We start from the raw sequence: 25297 nt of genomic DNA on the forward strand, positions 1-25297 counted from the left end.
TGCACTGCTCCCACATTACTTTCAATCTGTCTCCTCCACCAGAAATAAAGGTTCCTTGCCAAACCACATTAGCCCTGTGCACTAACACTAAAAATATGGACCTGCTGGAGGCCGCAGCCAGATGGATGTATCACAGAGGAGAATTTCAACACCGCTCCAGATGAGCTGACTGTGCAGCCAAGAAGACAAACAGTTGAATGGCAAACCTACAATGTGCCAGAGCTGATTTGTAAACACAGGGCAAAGAATGAAAACCTGCACAGCAAATGAACTGCAAAATGTCTGTTTATTTAACCAACACTAAGACTCCATTAAGATATCACAGTGACAGTGAAATACAACCATAAATTAAGCCGTACAAATTAGACTGTAATTATTTTAACTAGAAGAAAGGGGTTATGTAAACATTAGTACTGTGGATATGCTCCCATTAGCTTTTAATTCATGCATTTGATACCACTGAACAGTGTATTCTATGTATTAGGATCAAGAATACACTAGTTTAATGCCTTAGAGAATATTTAACATAACATCTCTCTTGAGCAGTTAACATTTCAACACTGAGCTTGATATAAAAACAATTATAATAGAAAATACTGTACCGTGTGATATTTACAATAAGCATTCAACTGAATAACAGGGTAAAATATAATGACATTTAGCAAATAATTTTTAGGCACAATATGTACTAAAAAAACTAAAAACTCCATTCAAATAGTCCCTGATTTGAACGATCACTATTTCTTTAACAGCTTTAACAATGGTATGCAAATGTCCCTTTAAAATGTGTGTTTAATTAAATAAAAAAAAATTGCTAATGGCCTTGTAACAAAGACGTAGTTTAACATTGAATAATGCTGAGTGTACAAAGTCTAGTAAAATTTGAAACAACTATGTCTATCTAAGCAAGATACAAATGTACAGGAGATCAGCACAAAAGCCAATGCTACAAACAGGAACAATGTGCAAATGAATACATAGAAACAAAGAAAATGTATCGTTAGTGTTAATCGTGACCCTCCATTTAAGTCAGGATAGAAACTAAGCATTTAGAGTATTTCAAATAGTTTTTAACTTAAAAAAATAAACTATGACTGACTTGGGTTAGTGACATCAGGTGCTGCATTGCAGTCTACATTCACTTCTGCAGATTCCCTGAAGGAGAGACCTAGTACATGATTGTCCTCAGAGACTTTTGAGGCCACTGAAATACTTTTTCTTTTTCCTATCTCAGTCCATCTCAGTCAATCCATGTGTATTTATACTGTTACTGCTCAAAAACGTTCACAAAGCGCTCCATAAATTTCAGAGTGCATACTGTAATAGGCTCCTCACTAAGGCAGCACTTTAATTGTCAGGACACACTTCATTATAGCTGGACACATCCATTTTCAACAAGCCCAACAGGAAAATTTGAAATACATCAGTAGTATAGTCATTTCGCAACAAGCTCTGTAGCTTCTCAATTTCCTGTTTTGGATGATAGTGTTCAGTAGCAATGTGAGGCAAACCGAATCACTGCAGAGCTCTCCTGACTGCCAGCTGCACAAAGCCGATTGAATTACAGCAGCAACGCCACTGTCTTAAACCAAGTTGTACACCTCTAGGTTTTCTTGCAAGATGTGGTCCTTCACCGCACGGAAAACAAATCGAATGTTGTTCGTGTCTGTGGCACAGGTGAAGTGGGAGTAGATGATTTTTTTCTCGTTTGAATTGAGACAGAGAAACATATTTAAGATGAATTCTTTTGCTGCTTTGACATCCCGCTGGGGACCTGGCAGAAAGAAACAGGGGAAAATAGCATGTGAACGTTATGGTAGTATTTTAGCAGTACAAAAACTCGAGAATATATAACAGGACAGTACTGTGATGAGTGTGACTATATATCTTTTAAAATCTTCGTCTTGTAAATAGATATGTGATAAAATACACCCTTGATCAATTCATCATAGTTAAAGTAGCTGTGAGGGTCTGCAAGACAGTTACTGCCAAAATCAGCCCATGCATCTAGAAGCCCTGGCTGTCAATGCAGCAAAGATATGTTCCCTTTCTTAGACCTAAGAGTTAATAATCATCACACCAGATCACAAAACAGCCTGCCTCCAAAAGTTCCTCATACCACCTCTGAATTGAGAAAAACTGGTTTCCACCTTACTACTGGAATGAACTCGGCATAAAGTTGGAGACACTCATTTGAGCTCATTTTACCAGTGCTGGTTGCTGGGTGAATGAATAGTAATGTTATGATCCTGTATATATTTTATTTATATACTGTACATGCCATTTGTTCTCAGGCCTCTCTTGCAAAACAGATGTTGACCTCCATCAGTGCCTTTACAGCACATGCACTTAACGAACCAGGTTACAGTCGACTTTCTCCAGTTTTCTGTCATGGACATGCCAAAGCAGGTTTTCATTATCAGGGTAGGGGATTAAAAAAAACAGATTGTCCCAGGTAGATTTCTCCCGGAGAACTCCCATATCTCTATGATGTAAACGCATAACTAGGTTTCTAATTGGCTTTTCACGAGAGGGCAGTGCATGTACTGTAAACTTGTTCCCCAATTTCCTGCGAAACCAGGTTTCTCTGAGTAACATGGTTACTTAAATGCATTTAAATACACCCAATGAGATTTTGTGACTAACTAAAGCTAATTAAATTACTTTAGGCGCTGTATACTTAGCTACACACTGTTTGTATTGCTTTGTGTGCTGTACCTATGGATTCTTCACTGTTTCTCATTCACAAAATTTGCCCTTTTTGGTTTTTGCAGCTGACTTTTGCAGTCCACTTCTTGCTGGTGCAGGTGGTTGGTGCCCTGATTTATCCTGTGAATATTTAGATATGTCTGTGTATGCAGCTATCAATTGCCCCCATAAGCTGTAGTCAGGCTGCAGTGGAAAAAATATTAGGGTGTATCTTACGTGGTGTATCGACTTTTAGGAAGACAAAGAATAAAAACTAGTGTCACTCTAAAGACAAAGACGATAGAAATACCAACAACAGATAAGAACTGATCCCTTAAAGCTACTCTAGTGTTAGATATTAGATTATATATTTGCTTGCTTTGTACCTCACTCTGCCAAATACTAAATGTAAAACTATAAAATAAAAATACCATCAGCAGCATTCTAAAGACTTTTCCTAAGAATTAATTGTTCCTCTTACCATCGTATTTAGAGAAGTAGTCGACCAAATGTGAATACGAGATTTTCTCCTCCAGTAAATCGATCTTGTTGAGAAACAAGATGATTGAGGACTTTCTGAACCACTTGTAGGTTATGATTGTCTGGAACAAGGCCATGCTTTCCTCCATTCGATTCTTTAAAAAAAAACACATCAGAGACATCTCGGCATGAGCAGAAAATCAGACAGTGTCAGACAGAAGCATTTTTGTATGAGCACATCCATCTGGCTGTAATCTCATGCAAGTGGAGTTTTCTGAGAGAAGCTGTATGCTGAACAGAGTGACTAAAGAGCTCCCCCTGCAGATGAACTCTGCACACTGCCACAAAGGAGGGTCAAGATGAGGTTTATCATTGTGACTGCAAAAGGAGCGGGAGAGAGAAACCAGACAAGTGGTGGACAGCAGAAAATTATCATCCCTGTCATCATCTCACATAAGAGGTTTGACTTTTGAACTCCCCCCAGAGATTTGTTATTATCAATGAGCACCTTTTTTTTGACAGACACACAACATATGTAGGATTAAGTTCCAACTGCTGCACGTTATTTTACCTCATTGGCAGACTCAGCAAGGACTTCATCATACTCGCTGAGTGCAACCAGGAACAAGATGGAGGTGACTTTTTCGAAACAGTGAATCCACTTCCTCCTCTCTGAACGCTGGCCACCCACGTCCACCATCCTACAGGTTTAAACAGTAATTTAAAAAAAGTCAACTATAATACACACAGTAAGTTTTAGCATTTGAATGTTGAAACTGTGCGACAGGTCTAACATGAATAACCAGAATATTAAGTTGCTTGGAACAGTGTGATGAGTCTAAGGTTGCATCATTGATATGGAGCAATGAACTGAAATCATTAACGGACCATTTACAGACACAATTTATAAAGTATATCTAGTCATGCCTAAAATCTTTTTTGCTGAATGTTGAGTCTTTAGTGCACAACATTCAACTTTCATGGCACTGAGACTAAATTCTGGGAACAGAAACTTCCACTTCCCCAAAATGCATACATTCCCTTTTGGGAAACCAGATCAATCCGACTCTGTACTGCAACGAAAACAACATTCGATTGTTTATGTTAGATGCCAACTGGTTGCTCTGTTAGGCTGTAATTTTAGGCACAATTTTAGCAAGTTAGCTTGCCAACATTTGCCAAACACAAGTCATGTAAAAGCTGGGTGATATGACAATTAGGGATTGAACTATACTGTTTGGACCATGATATATACTTCCCTCATAAAATATTGGACAAGTGAGTCCAGTTCCATTCCTTTTGCTGTAGACTGAAAACATTTGGGTTTGACATCAAAAGATGAATATGAGAAAAAAGATTAACATTTCAGCTTTTTATTTCCAGGTGTTTACATCTGGATGTGATACACAACTTAGAAGATAGATGTGTATCGTCTGAACCCACCCATTTTTCACGTGAGCAAAAGTATTGGAAATGTAGACTTAAAACAGATTAAAGTAAGTAAGACTTAACATTTAGCTACAAATCATTTGCTTATTATAACTGCATCAAGCCTGTGACCCACTGACATCACCAAATTTTGCCTTCTTCTTTTGTGATGCTTTTCCAGGCTTTCACTGCAGGCTCTTTTAGCTGTTGTTTGTTTTGGGGGGTTATTCCCTTTAGTCTCCTCTTTTGCAGACAAAATGCTCTATAGGGTTTATGTTTGGAGACTGACTTGTACAGTCTGATACCTTCCACTTCTTGCCCCTGATAAACTCCTTTGCTGTTTTGTGTCATTTTCTTGCTGCATGCTAAAAGGATCTCTTAATCAGTTTGGTTGCATCGTTCTTTAAATTGGCAGACAAAATGTTTCCATAGAGTTCTGAAGTGATTTTGCTGCTGCCCTCATGTGTTACATCATCAATGTAGATTACTGCACCTGTCCCAGAAGTAGCCATGCAGCCCAAGCCATGACACTGACATCTGTTACTACAGTAAACCAGTGGTTTCTTTCTTCTTCAGAGTGATTCAAATGGTTGTACTGGCTATGGCCAATGTTTGTGCAATGGCTCTGATTGATTTTCTCTGTGCTCTGAGCTTTATAATGGCTTGTTTGTCCACCCATAGACAGCTCTCTTGTTTTGATGTTGGTTACAACTCTTAACTATAAATGCAAACTGAACAGGCAAAGCCTAAATCTGAAACTGAGCGTAGACATTCAGTGCTATTTATTGTTTGAATAACCAATCTAATAAACACACCTGGGCAATAAAACACACCAGTCGCATGGTTAGGTAGGTTCCAAAGGTAGACTCACATGAAAAATGGGTTCAAACTAAAGGTGCCATCTTCTAAGTAGTGTATCAGATCCAGACTTAAACACCTGGAAATAAAAGCTAAAATGTTGATCTTCTGTCTCATATTCATCTTGTCAGTCTACAGCAAAAATAAAGGACCTGGCCTCACTGTTCCAATACATGTGGAGGGGAGTGTATTTATGTGTATTAGTCTATTCAGCTGGGATTATATAGAATGTTTGCATTATTGTAGATTTTTAAATGAATATAATGCCATTTTTTCCATTGATCTATAGATATATATATACTTATATATAATATAATATATATATATATATATATATATATATATATATATATATATATATATATATATATATATATATATATATATATATACTTAATAACCCGTAATGGCAAAGTAACAACACAGCTTTAGATATTTATGTGTGCAACACTTTATTGTTGTGATATTAAACCAAACCTACCATGATGCCAGTATCCGAAATATATGGAGCTTCCGTATTCTTAAGTACTTTCATTATTTATGGGCTGCACTAAAACCACCACAGCATAAATTATCGCCACTCACCTGAACACCACTTTCTCCATGTCAAAGGTGTACTCTATGATACCCGTTGTGGGTACACGGACCCTCAGGACATCCTGCTGGGTTGGCAGATAAGCAGTATCAGCAATTCGGTCTATGTCATTCAGATAGCTAGTAACACAGGAAGAAAACACACGGTCAGGTAAATGCAAACTAAACCAGTAAATAAGTGTGTCTCAAGACAGTTATTAGTAAGTAAGTAGTGTTTCTTGTAAGCCTTTTGTAAGCAACCGTAAATGGAATAACCACAGAACTCAAACCCTCTGCGTGCATTAAACAATGACACAGTAGAAAATATTTGGCACTGTCTGATGAGATAATAGTCTCTGTTCGCACTCACTATTTGGCTGAGTCCGAGAGTTGGTATTCTCTCTTTCGATGGTAGCATTCCTGAATCCCTGGGTCACTCCACAGGCTCTTGATGGCATCCACGTGCAGGTTTGTTAATGTTGTCACATTCTCCCCATCGACTGCATTGACAATACTGGCATTGGCCTGAGCAACAACAGAGAAATTAAATGAAATTAATGGCGCAACCCATCACTTCCAGTGAAGTGATTGCACTTACTCCAACTCTGTGGCAAAACTGGTAAGGATGTAGACCTTTTGCCTTGAACTCATTATCATCTTCACCATTATCAAGTCGCCATATAGGTATAATTTCTATATGCAACTTAAGTTGGTGTTTAAGCCCTCCCATTCTCTGCTTTGCTTTGTTGTCCTACTGTTTGCTAGGCTCCACCAATCAGCACAGCCCTTCAGATGAATCATTATCAAATTACAATAATTGGGAATGCTGCTAAACAAAGCATTTTTTTCTCAACTTTGATGGCTTTGAAGGACATGCCTCGCTCAAAAACCTTTAGAAGTGAATATCTCTCCATATTTCTATTTCTGCTAAAACAATATATATATTTTTTAAGTTGGATACTGTAGCTTTCCAGGAGGAAGGCTGCTGTGTGTACAACTTATTCTTGGATTCTGGCTTGATGTTCACTTTTACATCTCTGCCTCATTCAAACATGTCAGATTTTTACTTATCCACCCTAAATAACCTAATTTATGTCTGATGAATCATAAATATTTTCATGACTGCACATCATTTGTGGACCCAGAGTTCAACAGTTCAGCCAGAAAAGCTGAGCACACTTCACAACACAAGTCAGCACAAGATCTTCGGAGTACTTTAATAGTCATTTATGGGTGAACTATTACTTTAAGTCTGTTTACTTCCATCTGTTGCTGCTGGGGACTTTGGTATCATGACATAAGAGGATTAGGTTTGCATCAATAAATGTCCTTATTGTACACAGACCTATTGCGTGCTATTGTCATTTTGTTGATGAGAAGCTGTGTTTGATGTGATAAAAAATGTCTAGGAGCGGCTATACTGTGGCAACTCCGATGTTATGAAATTGGTACACACTGTAAATGGGTTTAATGAGTTTATTACGCCACTATAAATGCTGATGAAACCAATGCAGTTTGATGGGCCATATCTGAAATTCCCACCAAAGGCTGCCCATGTATTCAACTAGCTATACTCTCTCTTTTCATTCATGTTTGAAAAAACAGATTTCATGGCTTCACTGCTTCACTTCTCTCATGATCCCGTTCTTTTCTTAGGAGAAATGACGGGACAAATCTAGGGGGGGTGCTTAGAAACGTTGTCTAGTGTTGGTTTTTAGTCTTTCCTGAACTGTTATTCTCTACATTCTCTGCCCTAGATTCACTCAGATAAAATATTTCATCATAATATTAACAAATTACGCACTCATACCATGAAACTTTCAACATGCGCAGTTCAAAATGATAATCGAGGAGTTTGGACAACACAGACTAAATAAGATACATTTCAATGTCTTAATTGCTTTAATGGAACTGGCTGCTAACATACACTACACAGCCAAGTTAATAGTTTATTGTTTGAATTTCTAATGTATCGTTAATTGCAACCTCCACAATACACTTGTATAATTATGTTCGCTTGTATAGTGGACGAGTCTGAGAAAGAGTTCATTCTGTTGTTTGGAAATCAAGTGCTGTTGGAAACCCGTACTGCATAAAATTTATAACATCAGCTTAAGAGCGTACATGTTTGCCAGCGGTCTTTTTAAAGAAAAAAATTAAAGAAGTTAACAATGTAACTGATGGAAGCAGTGCCATTTTGCTTGGTAATCTAAACTGTGGATGATGGGTTCAGGTGGGGCCTCACAGCGAGATTACCTGGTGACTCTAAATTGCAGGTGTGAGTGTGGATGGTAGTCCGTCTCTATGTGTTGGCCGTGTGCTAAACAGAGACTCGGTGGATAAAAGGAGACTGGACTGGACAGGACTTTCTAAATGATACTGAAAGGATCAAATTCTGATTACAACAAGACTCAATTTGCAGGGTTTGTGATGCTCATAAAACGTTTTAAGCCACTCCTTATTCAATAATCATTTATTGGAAAAACCCTTTGGGCCGCTGCGAATCACATGATGAATGCAGAAGTTACAGCAATGTGGTTGTGGCCACTACGACAAAATTGCATCACAGCCCAGTGCTGTTCCTGGGGGCTTGCCTGTGCCTGTTACAGTTGCTAATCTGAAATTGGACAATCTGATGACTTCTACCACCAGCAGATACCCAATATAGTAATATAGGCCTCCTGTTATCCTGTGAGCTTCCATATAATTTAATCTTTACTGCTGACAAAAAAACATGCTGACTCAGATATGGTAAATTCTGCAAAAAGCCCAAAACAGCCACATACACGACACATGAAATAAAGTCGTATTGCCTCAGCTTTACCTGTAACATGTACTAGTATAGCACATCAGTATGAGCCAACAATTTTGTGTGATGAATACAATCCTGCCGTTGGTATGACTCCAGATTCCTGTATGATTAATGGGGAGTTCTGTCTCCCTTCCTCTTCTGCCGCTTAACTTGTTTTTGGCTCAGGACTGCCTGTCTTTACTTGCCTGCAGCGCAACAACTTGTGTACATTCCAAAAGACAGCCTGCTCCTTAAGTAGGCAAAAGTGTCTGGCAGCAGGAATGCAAAACTAAACAGCGTTACAAAGTACCAGAAGTATTTCATTTTGAATTCAAAGCAACAGACAATGCAGAATTGGTCAGTGTCGAAGACCGTAAACCTTGCACATGCTTCTATGAGACAGTTTGTGGTAAAACCTCTTTCGCAATCGATTTCTGTGAAATAAAGGCACAGCTGCACAATTTTACCTTGTTCTGTTCATACTTGTAGGGGATCTGTAACGTGTTCATGGCCTGGATCATGGCCTGCATGGCTGTAAAGATGTTCTGGAAGACCAGCCTGGTGTAGCCTTTTCTGTCCTCATCAGAGTATCCACGGCCATGAATGATCCTCATCTGCTTGATGAAAGTGCTCTTTCCACTTTCACCAGTTCCTGTTCACAAAAACATACATAAGATCACTGTACATACATATACAGAAGGATAGAGCTGAATAGTAGTTTAGCATCTACACTACAATTCCAAACTTTGGGGTCACTTATTGCATTTCATTGCCTTTTAAATTGACTACTGTGTGCTAATAGTCTCTGTACACCTATGTGTATATATTGATATATTCAATTTAAAAAACAGCATTTATAGCTAAGACATAACTTTTAAATTAACAAAGTCTACATTTTACTTCTAAGTTATGGTAGTTTGTATTTTGTACTGTAAATAAATCCCATTAAAAGACCCAAATCAACAACATGTACGGTACATCGCTGTCCTGTCTGTTGCTCTTTTTCACTGGATATTACAGCAAATGTAAATCTGTCAACACCTCACAAATATATGAATTTATATTAAAAGATGATTTCCCTAAACAGCTCAACTCTGTAGCATTTAGCAAACATTACTCCAACAGGAACAACTTGTATATTATTGTTTTATGCCACAGATATATTTGGTTTTTGTGGTGCATTAGTGAGAATCAAGGATCGACTCAAACTAAAACTACGTTTCCCATTTTCTTAGAAGTGAAAGAACTTTTCTGACTTGCTGATATATTTTTTGGCAATACCAGTCTATCAGTTAGTCCATGATAGCCTATGATCTGAGCATACAAGCATGCTGATGATAGCATTTATCTCTACATTACAGCGTCACAGTTACTAGCATTCAATACATGAGCAATAATTAACGATGAGGTCAGTTCGTTGTTAGTTTTCACGTATTAATCAGGCGTGTATCTGTATCAGAACACTTCTTTCTTAACTCTCCCTGTTGTCTGTATTGTGTGTGAAGCACTAATGTTTCACTCTAATGCAATCTCGGTCTTAACTAATTTACCATAACCGGGTTGTTTCTTGCTCTTGAAAGCCGTGTGTCTCGTGTTTATTCACCGAGTTATACATACTGCTGTAGAAATACTACAAACAGTACTTTGTCTTCTCACCACTCTGCCTTTATCTTTAATCAACATCTTAAGATGATGCAAATGTCACATATTTATCTAATAAAATGGACTAAAGTGTGTGTCTACTCAGTAGTTATAACTAGTGGTAGAAGCACTACACTAATACATTTATTTGACAAGTTCAAATTAGCCCCAACTCAACCAGCCACAACAGTAAAACTGATAATGGTACTGCTGTACTGTGACCAGATGCAGTAGCATCATTTTTAGAGTGCACATTACTGTAACTGTTCATATTCCACCAGAAAGACATAATTAAACACTCAAGTTCCTTCCTAGTTCAATTAAGTAGAGGATACGTACTGTACATCTATGTATTTACTTGGTAAGGAGCTTTAATTAATTCCACCAATATGATATAATATATCATAAGTGGGTTTGATTTCATTTTTTTCTTAATTGATTACCACTTTTTGGAGGATGAACGTTAACTACCTGAGGCACTGAGCAGAGCATGGTGCAGGGTAGCGGAGTGAGGCAGAGGGTTGATGGGGAGGGCTGGGTGGAGCAGAGCTGGATGACTTCAGTGCTAGCTGAAGTCGCATATTGCAGCTTTATGTAATGAATCAAGGGAGGTGACGGTGTGAGCTTACAGTATGTTAGTGACAGAGGGATCTATCATCCTCATCTGGCACTTTTGTGACCAAAGAAAATGATAATGTAGCATTTACTGACTTGAAACACATAATTCATCTGAGCTTATTAAACTCTTTTAAAGTTGCTCATATGATAACAGGACAGATAGTTGCACAAAGGAGAAATGACCTCTCCTGACCCCTCTCCACTGAGTGCCAGTATTCAGTTTAGTTTCCACAGTAATTTGAGTACAACTCATTTAACTCTATTTAACTAACTGGGGCCCCTTGTTGACCCCATCAGAAACATCTAGAGCCGCCCCTGTCATTATGTTGAAGTATTACATTATACAAAACCAATAGTGTCCAGTGTTGCTTTCACTTTGCTTGATTTTAGTTGGTTTTAGTAGATAAGATTGATAAACGAATAACAGATTATTACTGTGTCATCCATGCGTCTTAGCCAAAACCCTTTCAGCTCTGCTTCTAATCTAGTCCAGGACTAGTACATGAAAACTCTCGTGTCGTCTCTCACCGAGCAGCAGGAGCTTGAACTCCCGTCGGGACTCCTTCTTGCACCGGCGGAGCTCCCTCTCTATCTCGTCGTTGATCCTTCGAGCCTCTTTGGCCTCTGGGCTGAGGCAGCAGGCTCCTATGGAGCTGAGGATCATTACTCCTGGATAACGCTTCACCTTCAAAAGGCGCGCACACACACACACACACACACACACACACACGCGTAATGTTGATTATACAGGAAGGAAAAGTGCTGCTCATCCTTAAGTCAATTTATTTTGATTAACCCCTCCTGAGTTCAAACTGTGTCCATTAAATCAGTTTGATCCTGAGCTGGAAACAAGCTTTGAACAAACCTAAGTTCAAGGAAGTGGTGGAGATGTTATTTCTCAGGGCTGTTTGTGAACCATCGTTTCTCTGCTGTGAAGAGGAAATTCACTTTATGCAACAACGTAAACAAACTGAAGCAGCCACTTTTCTTTCTTTCTGTTTTTACCTCTTGCTGTAGCGGAGCTCCGGGCGTGGTGGTGCTGGTGGTGGTGCTGGTGGTGGTGGTGCAGGAGAAGTGGCGGTGTTTTACTTGATTGCGCTACAAAATGACACAAAAACGGCGAAAGTCATTCTCCACTGAAAACCAGCCCGACTCCACGGCCACACTTTGAGGCTTTATTGTAGCTGAAGCTCGGTGTGATCCTCCTCAGCGTCCCGTGTGCTTTGACCTGGCTCCCCCCTTTCCTGGGTGAAAACCCAGCCGTGCACCATGTGACAGAGGGCTGAGCTCTGATGGGAAACCGTGTGGGCTTTCTCTATTACATTATGAGAACAGATTTCCGGTGTTAACTAGTAAACATGCATGCAACAGGCTGATCCTCACCAATGGGAACCAATTCTGAACTGGGAATATTTGTAAGTTGACAGTAAAGACGCACACTTTGAACTGTGTCACAGTCTTTATTTAGTCAACACCTGCAGGTGCCACAGAAATCAGACAGATACAGAGATCACACTCACGGACTCATAATGCTGTTCAGCTCTTCACATCAAATCGCATCTTAAAAGATCCTTTCAAAAAAGTTTAAAAATGCTTGTCAAAATAAAAACGTATAAATGGATCTGACAGATCAGCTATTAGGGTTTGATCACAGCAAAGTCCATCCTGGTGAGTGGCAGAGAATAAATCAAAGGAGTAAGAAAAACAAGATTTCCAAATCTGTCGTTTGGCCTCATCTTCTTCCAAGAAAGTAGAAAGTAAGCTGGGCCGATGTAACCACTCATGAAATTACAGTTTCTATGTAAATATATATATACACACACACACACACACGCACACACCCACACTTTATACAGCTTTTCTTTCAATGAAAAAACATTTTTTAAATTTCATTTTTGCTATATCACACTGGCACATTACTTCAATTTAAATGGTCAACATTCTGAGAAATGCATTTATTTGCTTTATGTTGAAGATGAAAGAGTAGATACTACTCTCATTTATTAACTGTCAAATGTGAGGCTGCAGCTAGCAGCTGTTAGCTTAGCTTAGCTTAGCACAAAGACTAGAAACTGAGGGAAACTGCTAGCCTGGCTCTGATGGCAGCAGCATCCCCAGCTCTGCTGCTCTACAATTAAGCATGCTATCATTTTTTTTTTTTTTTAAATCATATTCTGGAATATTTAGTATGCCAAATTCACTATTCGTTGTTCCCCAAATTTTAGTAGTAGGTGAAAATTTACGGGACCATTTCTCGAATGGGAGCCAACACTCCACAAAGTGACAAAGTGAATAAACCCAGTTTGTAAAGGGATCCTTCCATATAGCTGGGTCCACATCATAGGGGCCGGGGGGCCAGCCACAGGTGATACTGTACTTCAGTACAGTTGTGCAAATGTCTAATAATTTACTGATTTATCAAATTAACAAGCCACAGCAAATCAGTTATCCTAACATAGTCAAGAATCAGACAGATTACTTCTATCTTAAGTATCTCAGTGTGCTCTGAGCCATGAAGTCCCACGAGAGTGGTATTGATCTTCACATCTTAAACTCTCTGCCAGAAAGCAAATAAGCAGATTTCCTGAAATGTCAAGCTTTTCCTTTAAATCTCGTTTTACAAAAAGCACTTCATTGTAAAGAGTAAAAGTATGTTGTGTAAAAATTAAAGTACTGTATTTAAATGGTTCTTTGACCATTCTGAGACCACGCGTCTTCATTTGGAGAGTGTGCTTCAACATTTAAGGAGAAAAAAAAACAAACAAACAAAAAAAAAAAACATGATGTTCCTTACAAAAAAACAGATTACATTCTGCATGCTGTACTGAAGTTAGGGAGATAAGGGCCAGGGGTGGCTCAATACATCAAAAGTTATTACATGGATGAGTTTACTCCAATGACGACACAAGAACCTCCCAATAAAAAATAAAAAATAAAAATTACACCAGCACAGAAATATGTTGACACTGTTTGACAGTTTTAGATTTTTCAAAACTCCTCTAAATGAAAGGTTTAATGTATAGACAGGTGGTGTAGTGTGTGATAGTAAGGGGACAGGGCACATCTACCCAAAGCAGAGGAATGTAGGCTCTGAACAGAAGGAGAAAACAGTATGGCAGCTTGGCTTCACTCTTCTTCTTCACTTTTTTTTTTTCCTTCTAGAAGAAGCGACCAGAGTACTGCCTCACACTGAAACAAGAGACAGACGACGGTAAGGACATTTAATGATAACATTTAGAATATTTATTTTAACAGGGGCATGACACAGGTCAGGAGCTGTTAAAACTGGATGCTGAAAACTGTTAAGACATTTTTCATGTGGAGTGCAATTGTAAGTTTAAAAAAAGTATGTCAAGGTCAAGGCTGAAAATAAATTCTGTCTGCAAGAAGCAATATAGCTGCCGAGACCAGCTAAGCCATTTAGTGAGGGGGTGAAAGAAATGTGTGAAGTGAAAAGTGCTTTAAAAGGAAATACGGCTATAAAAAAAAAGGCTCAACACAGAGGTAGAATATACAAAAACTGACAGTCAGGAAGGAAAGTCAGGTTTGCACAAAAGAAAAACCTAATAATCCTTGTTTTAATTACCAATTAATCTGCCTATTACTTTCTCACAATGAATTGTTTTGTCTATAAAAATACTTAAAATGTCCAGACTTACTTTCTGCAGTCTGACAGACAAGATTTTATCAATTACAGATAATTAAGTAATAGTGTACAGTCTTCCAAAACCTTTGTGTTCTAAATTTCATAAATGTACACTTGGGGACGGTTAAGTTAAGTTTAAACTATTCTTTTTAAAGCAGTGATATAAAGTTATTTTCTTCTATGCAGCCCAGAGGAGCCCACACAGCTCCGCTCTGATGATTTTAAGTATTTCTGGAGAAATCACAGCCGCACATGCCTGTTCTGCAGCAGGTACTGGGCGTTTTGGATCTGGTCCTGTGTTCCTGTGATGGTGATGATGCGGTCCTCGGAGCCCTCTAGTGGTTCATCAATCTTGATAGATGCCCCAGACTCATGGCGGATCTGCTTGATCCTCTGGCCGCCCTTGCCAATGATGGAGCCAGCAAGCTGCATAACAACCACACAAGTAGTTTTCCTTTCATTCTTTGCTGTAAGAGTCGTGTGCGCTTCAGTATGAACAGATGCATTACTTACGTCTTTTGGGATGGTGACTTGTGTTGTGATCACTGGACCTCCTATATCACTGTATGACCCTCTACCGCCTAGAAGGAAGTGCATTTAAAAATAAATTTGTCTTTAACTGGAACAAGAAACAATCCCTTTAGGTTATGAAAAAAAAGAGTGGGACAAAAACAATCAATTTACACTCACCAGACTGAAAGTGCTCCCAGGAAGAATTGTTGTCTTTGAAAACATTGAAAAGGAAAACAAGAAAGTGAAAAATGAGAAGTACACCACTGGGACAAAGACAAAAGATTAGAGCCAAGAGTGTGATAGTAAACACAGCCAAAACGTTCAAGACAAATAGGTCTCCCTCTATGTGCTCTAACAGCTACATTACAGGCCTTAAAATTTTTTTCTTTCACAGGACGTCTTTGTTCACTGATGTAAGAGTGTGGGGGGCAAGTCAAAACCTGCAGCCACAGCATGGCAACAGGGTTTAATGGGGCAAGTAACATGAGATGATCAAGCAACCAGACCGGTTTTAAAAACCAGAGTATTACAAATAAAAGCCCAGTTTAAGCCAAATTCAAGTTAAATGATGAGTCTTAACCCAGTCTTCCATTGGATTGTACAGATTTGTGCCCACATAATTATGCTGAGTATAGGAGGTCAAAGACGGCCAGGAACGTAAGTACCGCTTTTTATTTGCAGAATAAAGTTTTAAGTATCAGAAAAGTACTTTGCAGTCAGTATTTTTTGGTTTAAAATGCAGCCTTATGCACTCTGTTATAAAGACATGAGTTATTGTGTTGTATTTCTTTTAATGAATTAGCTGTAGATCTGTGCATGATTTATTTAAAAATCAACACTCACCATATCCGCCTCCACTCTGTAAGCCACAATCAAATGGTGAAAGAAAAAAAAAAAAAGAAAACATAAAATTGTTTAATGTCACAATAATGTCTGTATACAATCAAAACCATTTAACATTTTCTGCACAATGATAAAACACAAACTTGGTACTGATTAGGATGAATCAAGAAATTGTGTCATGGATTCAGCAAGGATCAGAGTCAGTATAAACACCACAGCCTCCACAGTCCCTGCATATTTTTCAATAATGTTTTTGCTTCAAATATTCCATTTAATTTAATATGATAATTGCTTAGTTGTTTTTAAATTGGAGACATGTGATCCTGTGAGATAATGACCATTATTTTAATCCATTTCATTATTTACATGAAAAATGGCACACCTGAATACCTCCAGCAATTTTGACATCCCAACCAGTTGAGGCAGATGGCCGCCCATTCTGCGGCGGGTTCTGCTGGAGGTTTCTTCTATTATATTTTGCTGAATACTGAGAAAACTTCCAGCAACTGCAATTTACCAATTAGCAACTTAGAAACTGGGTCAAAATATTCCACTTTTGTAGTGTTTCAGCTTTCAAGAATCTGGGATATAATTTTTATAGACCTGGTTCATCTGTGCTAATTTTACCAAAGAACTAATTGCACATATTGAGGACATTTAAATGCAGAGTAATAATTTGACTGACCCCATCCGCCATCCTCTGACTATTCAGATAAAGGATATGCATAATGAAACAGTGTTATCCCCTAAATAATCAAAATAAAAAATTAAGCCATTTAACTATGTACACAATGTGCAGCTTTGTCATGTTGTATTTATGACACTCTCAGCAGAGGAATAAGAAAGTAATGTGCGTCTTCTAGTATCTTTGTCACCTCTTGATATTTCTGCTGTTTGCAATCACACGCTCGACTGGGATTTATTTGATCCAATGTATTATTTGCCTCGTTACTAAAACAATTTGCTCGCCGCTAATACCTGAAGGGAACCTGCTCAGGAATTGCTTTGGTTTCAGCTCAAGTTCATTTGCTAGCCTGATGGATCTCTGGACTACGTACTCAGCTGCTCTGTGGTAACCAAGGAGACAAGTGTTGCCAGGCAACAACAGGCCTAGATCAGTGTGCATCCACAGTGGAAACACAGCCCGGTGTCCATGCCTCTGTGTTTTCTACTACACTCAGAAAAAGGAATTCCAGTCACTTCATCACAAACAGCTACTACACAATTACAGCAGCATGTGTAAACACAGACAACGCTCACCATGCTGTCGTAACGGTCTCCTCTTCCTCTTCTGTCACTGCACACAGAAAGGTATGCATTAATACAGTTTGTCTGCTCTAGAGCATGTAAGAATACAGTATCAAGTAGGCCAGTGCTATTGGGTTGGTATTTAGAAAGCTGGGAGTGTGAAAGCAGACTACAGATGACCTGTGATCAGACTCTGAATCAGGGCCAGTGGGTTGCCATTATGCTGCTGAGCAACTATCACTGATTATGTCACTGAACTTTTGGGAAAAATGTAAATTCTCAAGTAGTAGCCTGAGTCTTTATTTACAGTGGCACAGAGAATCAGACAGGGCTTTATTTCTAATTCTTTATTCTCCAGTTGCTACAAACTCAAATCCTCTTTATTAATTCAGGATAATGTCTGTTTTGTCAGCAGGATTTGTTCCACGAATGGTGCTACACCACCATGTATGAGACTTCTCAGCACTTCCCCTACACTTTTCACACTAAAAGCATTACAGCCTTTGCTTCATAGGTTTTGAATGTGGAATGAGAGTATGAAACCATTATTTCTGTTAGAGCAACAGTGTTGTGAAAATTGGATGTATTCTAAATGAAAATGTACATTATACATGATCTACCCAGATTTTATTTGAGGAACAAAACAAAAAACTTTTATATGAGAATTTATTGTAATTACAAACCCTATTATGTACTCACCTTGGTCTGTCATCCATGCTGCTGTGGTAGCTGCCATGTGCAAACCTGTCTCCCCTGTAAAAATGACAGACATCGAGTAGAAAAAATAAAATGAAAACAAAAAAAAAACAACGAATGGTTGGTTTAAACAAAATTTGGTTATTTAGTCAACATCAGAGGTCAACGAAAATCCACCAAATCAAAGCACCTGGACAATAAAAAAACAATCGGGGGAAAATAAATCAAAATGCCGGGATCCTTACTCACCCTCCTCTTGGCGGTGGTGGCGGGGGAAGAGGCAGGTTACGTGCTCGGCTTCCACCTCGTCCGCCTCGGCTGAGAGGCGGGGGAGGACCGCGGCGTGGGCTCATGTCGTCGTAGTCCCTTCTGGAAGGAGGCATGGGTCTGTTGCCACGAACAGGGGGCATGCGCTCAAAGCCTCCACGCACACGAATGGGGAAGCCACCAATGGGTCGTCTGCCTCTCTCCTCAAATAACATGGTGAAACCTCCATAGTCGTACGTCTCATCATAGAAATTAGGGTCATACGGCTGTGCACGACCTTTGATGGGTGCCTGCAAAATGAGGAGGGGAGATTGCAAAATACTTTTCCGAGTATCTAAAATCTAAGATAACACTTAAAACTAGCTATTAAGCACAAAAAAATTAAAATAAAATAAAATCATCTGAACACATCATTTCTCAGTGATGGATTTCAACCACAAGTAACAGTAACAGTTTGATCTACATGAGATAAAACATGAGTAAATTAAGAATGTTAAGGGCTTTCTCTCAGGCCTGTAAACTCACCTCTGACACAAGCTCAAGAATTACTTTTATGCATTCAATGACACGTTCTGGTTTTCCTCCCACCAAGACGACTCTGTCAGTGGAGTGTGGACAACACTCCTGGAACAACTTGATGGTGGTCTGGGTGTTCTGGCACAAGAACATCAATAAAGTTAGTGATAGACAGGCCACTTAACTTAGTGTAAAGTGCTGTGCTAAGTAACCAGAGTGCGGTAGTAATGCTATTACTGCTACTACTCTAATTAGTAAAACTATTTTCCGACTGTAAAGCTAGTTATGGAGCATCTGAGAAGTAAACAGACATTAAAACAAATAATTGTTATTAATTATAAAACCTAATTATAAAATCTCAAAAAACAAGTTACAATTATGATATTAACAATTCAGTTGGTTTATAGCATTGTGAGCTCTCCGTTAATCTGTCCCACCTCTCTCAGCTCTTTTATCTTGGCACCTTTCACCCCAATAATGCCCCCTGCCAAGCTCTGATGGATCAGCAGGCGAAGCTCACAGTCAAAATCAATCCCGCTGTAATGCTGGTACTACAGAAACACAAAATCAGTAATGTCAAAAGGATCGAAACTCTTCCTACAGTTGATCATTAAAAGATTTCTGCTTTTAGATAGACATAGACATTTTACAGCATGAAACATATCTGTCACTTTAGAGTTTTATAAGCAACACTTAAACAGTAACAAAACCTGAAGGATGTGTCACAAACATGTTTTTAAAGCAAATAGGGCTACTAACTAACTTAAAGGCACCAGGTAATTAGCACAAAAAGCGGCTGGATGGTGTATGATTGCCACCGGGTTCGAATCCCAGCTGTGGTTTAACTCCAGTAGGGGTCCTTAGACAAGACCTTGTGCGTGCCTTTGTATCTTGTACCTCATTGTAAGTCACTTTAACTAAAAGCGCCAAATAACTAAATGTAAATAAAAACTGCTGTAACATCAGTTTAAAAAAAAAATTATATAAGCAAGAGAAACTCTCAATAAATCTTAGTTTAGAGGAACAGTGGTAGTAAAGATTTAGTTCATTAAATAAGCAAAGATTTCAATCTATGAGAGTCAATGAGACTCCATTTTGTGCAACATTTACATAGAAACCCATCTTCAGTGTAGTATTAGACTTGTGCACCCATTTGGGTTTTTGGTCTTTAAAAGGTGCCCTGTGGTCGTTACTTGCTCAAAACTACTTCCATAGCTCATCATCTGCATCCACACAAGCTTGGGGTCCCTGCAAAATCTTCTCCCCTTTTAAGTTACATTTCAAAATTCTGCACAATTACAATTAAATATTTTTTCTATTCTACCAATTCCAACAGGCTAGGTATTCCAAAAGTCAATCTCATCAATAATCCTAGGCTGCCCTCTGCTCATGTACACATAATTAACAAGCTAATTAACCATGGTGGCTTACCTCCTCTAGAGTTGGTATGATTTTCAGCAGAATCTCTCCAATAACATCGATGCTGGCATTCACACTCAGGATCCTGTCAGGAACCATTTTGACCAAAAGGAAGCAAGGCATTACAAAGGGGACAAAAAGTAGAACACAAAGCAAAACCTAATGAAAAACAAATGTGAGAAGCGGTTCAGCAAACAGTTACAGAGAGACAACAGTACAAAAGGTTTCAAATTAAAAAGGAAAAATAAGACTGTTGCACAATTATAACTTTTCCCCATAACTAAACTGATTAAATAAGCAGCTGACATGCACTCAATCTACAGTAATATTATGTTCAAAGTAAGAGAAGCCTCGGGAGAATGGGCAACTTCAGAACGGCTCAAATTAACGTGAGAGTGGCCACACAGAGTTGGGGGAGGGGGTGAGAGAGATCTTCTATAACCATCCCACCACCAGCAAGTTGGAGAAAAGGAACGTAACAAACTGAGAATATAACTTGCCATGACAGTTGCGCCACCAGCACACCTTCTCATTGTGGCCAGGGAGTTGGGGGAGAGAGGAGAGGTGGGGGAGGAGAGGGCTTGGGGCTGAGGTGGAGGAGGAGACGATGTGGGCAGTAGAAAAGAGTAACAGAGCAGAGTTGAGGTGGGAAAAGAAATGCAAGTGGTCATCGACTACTCTGTGGGACAGGACAAGAGCAAGGGGGGTAGGGTAGGGTGGGGGGTTATGAAAGGTTTGGCAGACGGCTCATATCTGATGTGTCCTGAGAGAAATTTAACACAAGGGATGCAGCACAATGAAACAGAGACAACATTAATGAGTGACAGAGTGGGGGGGGGCTGAGCCTCCTGACAACAGCCAGTGCTCCCTCAGAGATTATGGACAGTGATGCTGAAAACAGTGGGGAAGGGGGTGGAGGAGGAAGGGGGGAGACGGAGGTAAAAGGGCCAGGTGGGCCACAGAGAACAGAGCGAGAGAAAAAAAAAAAAAGATGTCTGCTTTCCAAGTTTTATGGTAAAATTAAACATCACAGCAAGATTTAAAAAAACAAAAACAAAACAACAACAACCACAGCTGTGTCGCTAACCATAAATGACCAACTACTTGGTAGTGGGTTGTCAGTGATTCTCTGCTTGGACAATTAATCGTAATGACAAAGTGCAACTCAATGGAGATGCTTAAAATGGACAGAAAAATCAAAAGGAACAATACAGGTCTCTTACAAGTGGAGGGGAGGGTGTGTGTTTGGGGGATGGGGGTGTATACCGTCATGTATATAAAAATGTTAAAATGAAACAGAAGGCAGGTTATCAAAAGACATGTGTTTCACTGTTCTAATCAGGCAGTGAGGCAATAACTGGTGGGACATACCGCTCTGGGCCACTGCTGTCTGGGACTGATACACTGGCATTGTACTGCATGGGCCGAGGTGGTGGTGGTGGTGGTTGTGGTGGAGGAGGTTGGCATTGGGCGGGGGCATTCAATCACAAGATGCCAAGTTAGGCGCCCGTTTAAGGAGGGGCACGGTTTATGGGCAGGGCCAACCGGGAGTGTCAGGTGGGCGGGCGTTCAGGGGCGGGCGGAGGTTGGGCCAACGTCAAGGTGAGCAACGCAGGAGGGGCATGTCGATCCAGTACATGGGCAACGGAGGAAGGTGGCCAAAAATAAAAACAAAAAAGTAAAGGAGAAGGGAAGAGGGGGAGAAGGAATACATTTTTAATTGAATACACGCTATACTTTGTCCCAAAAGTGAAATGAGACACTTGAAACTGTGGTGAGTGAAGAAGAACAGGAATGTGACCTGGACAAAAGATAAGTTTAATAAACAGTCTGCAGAGTTACAGAGATTTACATCCCTGCAAAAACAGACTATAACCAGGCTTTCAGGAACCGGCTGTCACATCAAGACCAAACACACCTTCAACTCTGTGAAAGGAACTGAACTCTGGTTGAAACTCACTTACTCAGAGGACTGGAGGCAGATCTGTCTACTGAACCTTCTCTGTCTCTCCAGACGAGCCAACTTGCATGTCAATACTTAATGCCAAATTATTAAAAAAATCTGGGCCTGTTTCTGTGGGAATCCAATGAGTAGGAGGTTCAAATTATTTGGAATTCAGGTTTGGATCCTTTTTCTACTTAAATATCTCTCACCAATATTTAAATATAGCACAGTTGCTGCGTCCTGTGCGTGTTCTGCAACAGAGGAGGCCCTAGCCAACCACATTTTCTCCTCGGATGCAGAATTTTTAGCAGCATTTTATCCATTTACTCACATCTGTACGTAGAGCTTTTATGTTCTTTCCACCTTTTCCAATAACAGCACCAGCATTCTGTGAAGAACAAGAGGGGTTTCCTTAGAGAAAAAAAAAGTCTTTTGATCAATAGGAGAAAGAAAAAAAAACAGCAGCGTAGCCCAACAACTGAAATCGCCCACTGTGTGAACTGAATAGGCTTTTACTTTGCTCTGAAGCAGCACACGCAGCTCCACCATCTCGTCTGTGTTGCGCGAACGTTTGAAGGCCTGCTCTTCATCCATGTCCTCAGCTGGGCGTTTACCTGTGAGACAATAGTAACATCCTAAACATTAACTTCAATGCTACTGAATAGAGTTTGACATTTCTGAAGCCACACTGTGACAGCATAAACATTTTAGGACTATGGCACTGTAATATTTAGTAAAAAAAAAGGGAACTTAACTGTTAGTATTATTATTACTGGCTACAGCCACTGGAGGATTAGGAAAAGTGACAAAAATATAAATATATGTGGAGTGCTAAGTCTACAGTCTATTCCACCTCAAAATGGGTTTCATTCAGCAGCCAACTGTATCCTGGAATATGTCCAGCACCACCACATACCCTTCCTGGATTAAAACACAGGCAGATCTGTTCAGGGCCCACCGAACAGCAGTATCTTGGACAGGAGAATCCCTCAACCATCTGACAACCTCCACATGCTACGTTGTGCAAGCCAGGAATGTTCCGTTTTTTTTCTACATTCCTCCCTTGTGTGAAGTAAATATCTACACAATGTATTTCTATATAGACAGGCTCAGTTCTACTTCATGCATGACTTGATTCATGCAGTTTACATTATGGTCATGAATTTCTGAATGTGTGTGTGTGTGTGTGTGTGATCTTACCATTAGCGTCAGTGTTACTGAAAGTGATATCTTCGTCCTGTTGTTCGTTCTTCACCTCCATTGTCTTGTACCTGCAGGAGAATGCAAACAGGCTGTGCTCCCTGGTTCTGCTAAAAGAGGAGGCAAATATAATTATTAATAACAAACAATCACTTTTCTCCAGTAATTTCCTAACAAAGATACTCTTGCATAATAGTGCAAATGACAATCATCAGACTAGCAGATTAGTTTTCAGTCAAGCTTGTCTTTGATTAATCCTTTCAGCTCTAATTTTAACATCTGATGTAGAGTTTAATTAAGACAAATGATATGAAATCACGAGTCAAGTGTGGTTATAGCAGCATGAATGTGTCTGAGCAGATGGGATAACAGTAGGAATATGGGATTGGATAGTTTAATAGTGCACATGCAGTCCACCTACATGCACTGCCCACTGTTGCAGAGGCCTTGCTAAACTTAAGGGGCGATGCTGCTCAACGCCAACACAGCTCAGGAGTTAGCAGCAACCAACTTATCTATTGAACTTAAGAGCGCAGACATCAACCCAAACGTTCAGATGAGGGTCTCCAGAAAAACCCCAACAGTTGCTGTTCAGCGGCAACTGGATTTGCTTTAAGCTTAGTGGAGAAAGCTCGTCATTTGCAAGTTTTAACGCCAACTGCATCCAAAACAGCAAAGTTATCCATAAACTGCGTTGTTCCTTACGCGTTAAGTGGGAGCGTCGCGTCGTCACCTGATGTGGCTGCAATCACAGGTTAGCCTGCTAGCTAGCTAACTCACTGCTAGCTAGCTAGCTAGCTAGCTGACTAGCTTCTTCGCGTTATTGATAAGATTTTTGCGTATGACAGCGTTACGTTACTGTGCTAACAGCTCTGCTAAGCTAACCAGTCGTCTTCTGTTTTGCGAGGTGTGTCTGCTTCAGTGTCCACGTTGCGACTGTACGATGTTCACTGGCGAGGAAGACCACGAGGGACACCCCGGGGCTGTCCGTCCAACGCCAGCGCTCAAATTAGATTAGAGCAGTCGTAGCTAGCTGACAGATTAAACGACGCGACGCGGTGTTACCGAGCTACAAAAACGTGACAGTAAAGAAAACAAACCTGCAGTAAAACCTCGCTCACTGCAGGTCCTCCACGATTCCTCGACCTGAAACGTTTGCACGTTTTCAGCGCGGAGAGAAGACGCTCACCCACCGGTTCGTTACATATGTTTGTCAGGGAAGCACGGACGGGCGGGGCTAAGTAGTATTCAATCCGCGGTAGGGATCGTGTGTGCCATCGGGCCGAGCAGGACGTCTTATCAAACGCCTCCTCACGAATTTGGGCATTTCTCGTCCCGCATTTGGGCTTAAAGGAAACTTTTCTGGCTAAATTTGTTGTCTGGCCCCTGTTGTTATTCCTGCAGACTACTCAGCACTTAAGAGCTGAAATGACTAGTTTATGAAGTCATTTGTGGACAGAATTTTTATTGACATTTCTAATCATTTATTAATAATTTTAATAATGGTAATGTGCTAAATGGTAATTCTCCTGTGTGTATGATGGTAAACCTGTGGTGGTTGTCTGGTCAAAGCAAGATAATTAAATTGTCACAATATAACTTTTTTAATTATTTGTAAATTATATAAATACAGAAGCCAGAGTAACAGATAAATACAAGTCTGGAGCTGGAGTAATACTTCCTCCTGCTTTTCTTTGTAATAAAACATACTGCATTTAGACATGAGCACAATATACAACTAAAGAACAAACTTAAACAAGCAAAAATGGAAAGTACAACTTTCACATGCTGCCCATGAGAGTCAGTAATGAAAAGCCCATCTTAGCTCATATTGCTTTTTAATGATTCAAATTAATTAACAGAACAACCAGTTAATAATACACCCAGAGCTTTCGAGGCCCCTCGGGGTCTTGGACCGCACGATGCT

The 25297-nt window shown here is 39.7% G+C and overlaps 2 protein-coding genes across 7 annotated transcripts; both read right to left on the bottom strand.

Moving 5' to 3' along the window:
- Nucleotides 1–267: 267 nt before the first annotated feature.
- On the bottom strand, nucleotides 268–12336 carry LOC113158567 (guanine nucleotide-binding protein G(q) subunit alpha-like). The gene is made up of 8 exons (XM_026354550.1): nucleotides 12083–12336; nucleotides 11606–11762; nucleotides 9286–9470; nucleotides 6398–6552; nucleotides 6040–6168; nucleotides 3740–3869; nucleotides 3170–3323; nucleotides 268–1774 (listed from the first exon to the last, which is right to left on the bottom strand). The coding sequence occupies exons 2-8, from the start codon at nucleotides 11739–11741 to the stop codon at nucleotides 1584–1586; spliced, it is 1080 nt and encodes a 359-aa protein (XP_026210335.1). The 5' UTR covers nucleotides 11742–11762; nucleotides 12083–12336; the 3' UTR covers nucleotides 268–1583.
- A 181-nt stretch (nucleotides 12337–12517) lies between these two features.
- On the bottom strand, nucleotides 12518–24556 carry hnrpkl (heterogeneous nuclear ribonucleoprotein K, like). 6 transcript variants are annotated; one of them, XM_026355326.1, is made up of 16 exons: nucleotides 24471–24556; nucleotides 23371–23477; nucleotides 22687–22784; nucleotides 22502–22558; nucleotides 21597–21640; nucleotides 20238–20310; nucleotides 19244–19357; nucleotides 18816–18944; nucleotides 18273–18580; nucleotides 18027–18080; nucleotides 17340–17376; nucleotides 16080–16095; nucleotides 15414–15446; nucleotides 15237–15304; nucleotides 14980–15149; nucleotides 12518–14266 (listed from the first exon to the last, which is right to left on the bottom strand). In XM_026355326.1, exons 2-16 carry the CDS (start codon nucleotides 23429–23431, stop codon nucleotides 14236–14238), a joined length of 1293 nt encoding a protein of 430 aa, XP_026211111.1. In that variant the 5' UTR covers nucleotides 23432–23477; nucleotides 24471–24556; the 3' UTR covers nucleotides 12518–14235. The 6 variants fall into 6 exon arrangements, with proteins under 6 accessions (XP_026211111.1, XP_026211110.1, XP_026211114.1 ...); XM_026355325.1 differs by having other exon boundaries at nucleotides 23371–23480; XM_026355329.1 differs by lacking the exon at nucleotides 24471–24556 and adding an exon at nucleotides 24076–24411.
- Between the last annotated feature and the right edge of the window lie 741 nt (nucleotides 24557–25297).

Source organism: Anabas testudineus, chromosome 12, assembly GCF_900324465.2.
Source record: "Anabas testudineus chromosome 12, fAnaTes1.2, whole genome shotgun sequence".
Lineage (NCBI taxonomy): Eukaryota > Metazoa > Chordata > Actinopteri > Anabantiformes > Anabantidae > Anabas > Anabas testudineus.

What these genes read in the sequence shown, in the direction of transcription:
- hnrpkl (XM_026355326.1), bottom strand. Translation starts at nt 23,431, where the DNA reads ATGGAGGTGAAGAACGAACAACAGGACGAAGATATCACTTTCAGTAAC. An exon ending in GTGTGCTGCTTCAGAGCAAA is followed by an intron (nt 22,559 to 22,686) that starts GTAAAAGCCTAT and finishes TGTTCTTCACAG; the next exon opens with AATGCTGGTGCTGTTATTGG. An exon ending in TTCTTGAGCTTGTGTCAGAG is followed by an intron (nt 18,581 to 18,815) that starts GTGAGTTTACAG and finishes CTCATTTTGCAG; the next exon opens with GCACCCATCAAAGGTCGTGC.
- LOC113158567 (XM_026354550.1), bottom strand. Translation starts at nt 11,741, where the DNA reads ATGATCCTCAGCTCCATAGGAGCCTGCTGCCTCAGCCCAGAGGCCAAA. An exon ending in CTCTCGGACTCAGCCAAATA is followed by an intron (nt 6,169 to 6,397) that starts GTGAGTGCGAAC and finishes CTGTGTTACTAG; the next exon opens with CTATCTGAATGACATAGACC. An exon ending in ATGGAGAAAGTGGTGTTCAG is followed by an intron (nt 3,870 to 6,039) that starts GTGAGTGGCGAT and finishes TTAAACCTGTAG; the next exon opens with GATGGTGGACGTGGGTGGCC.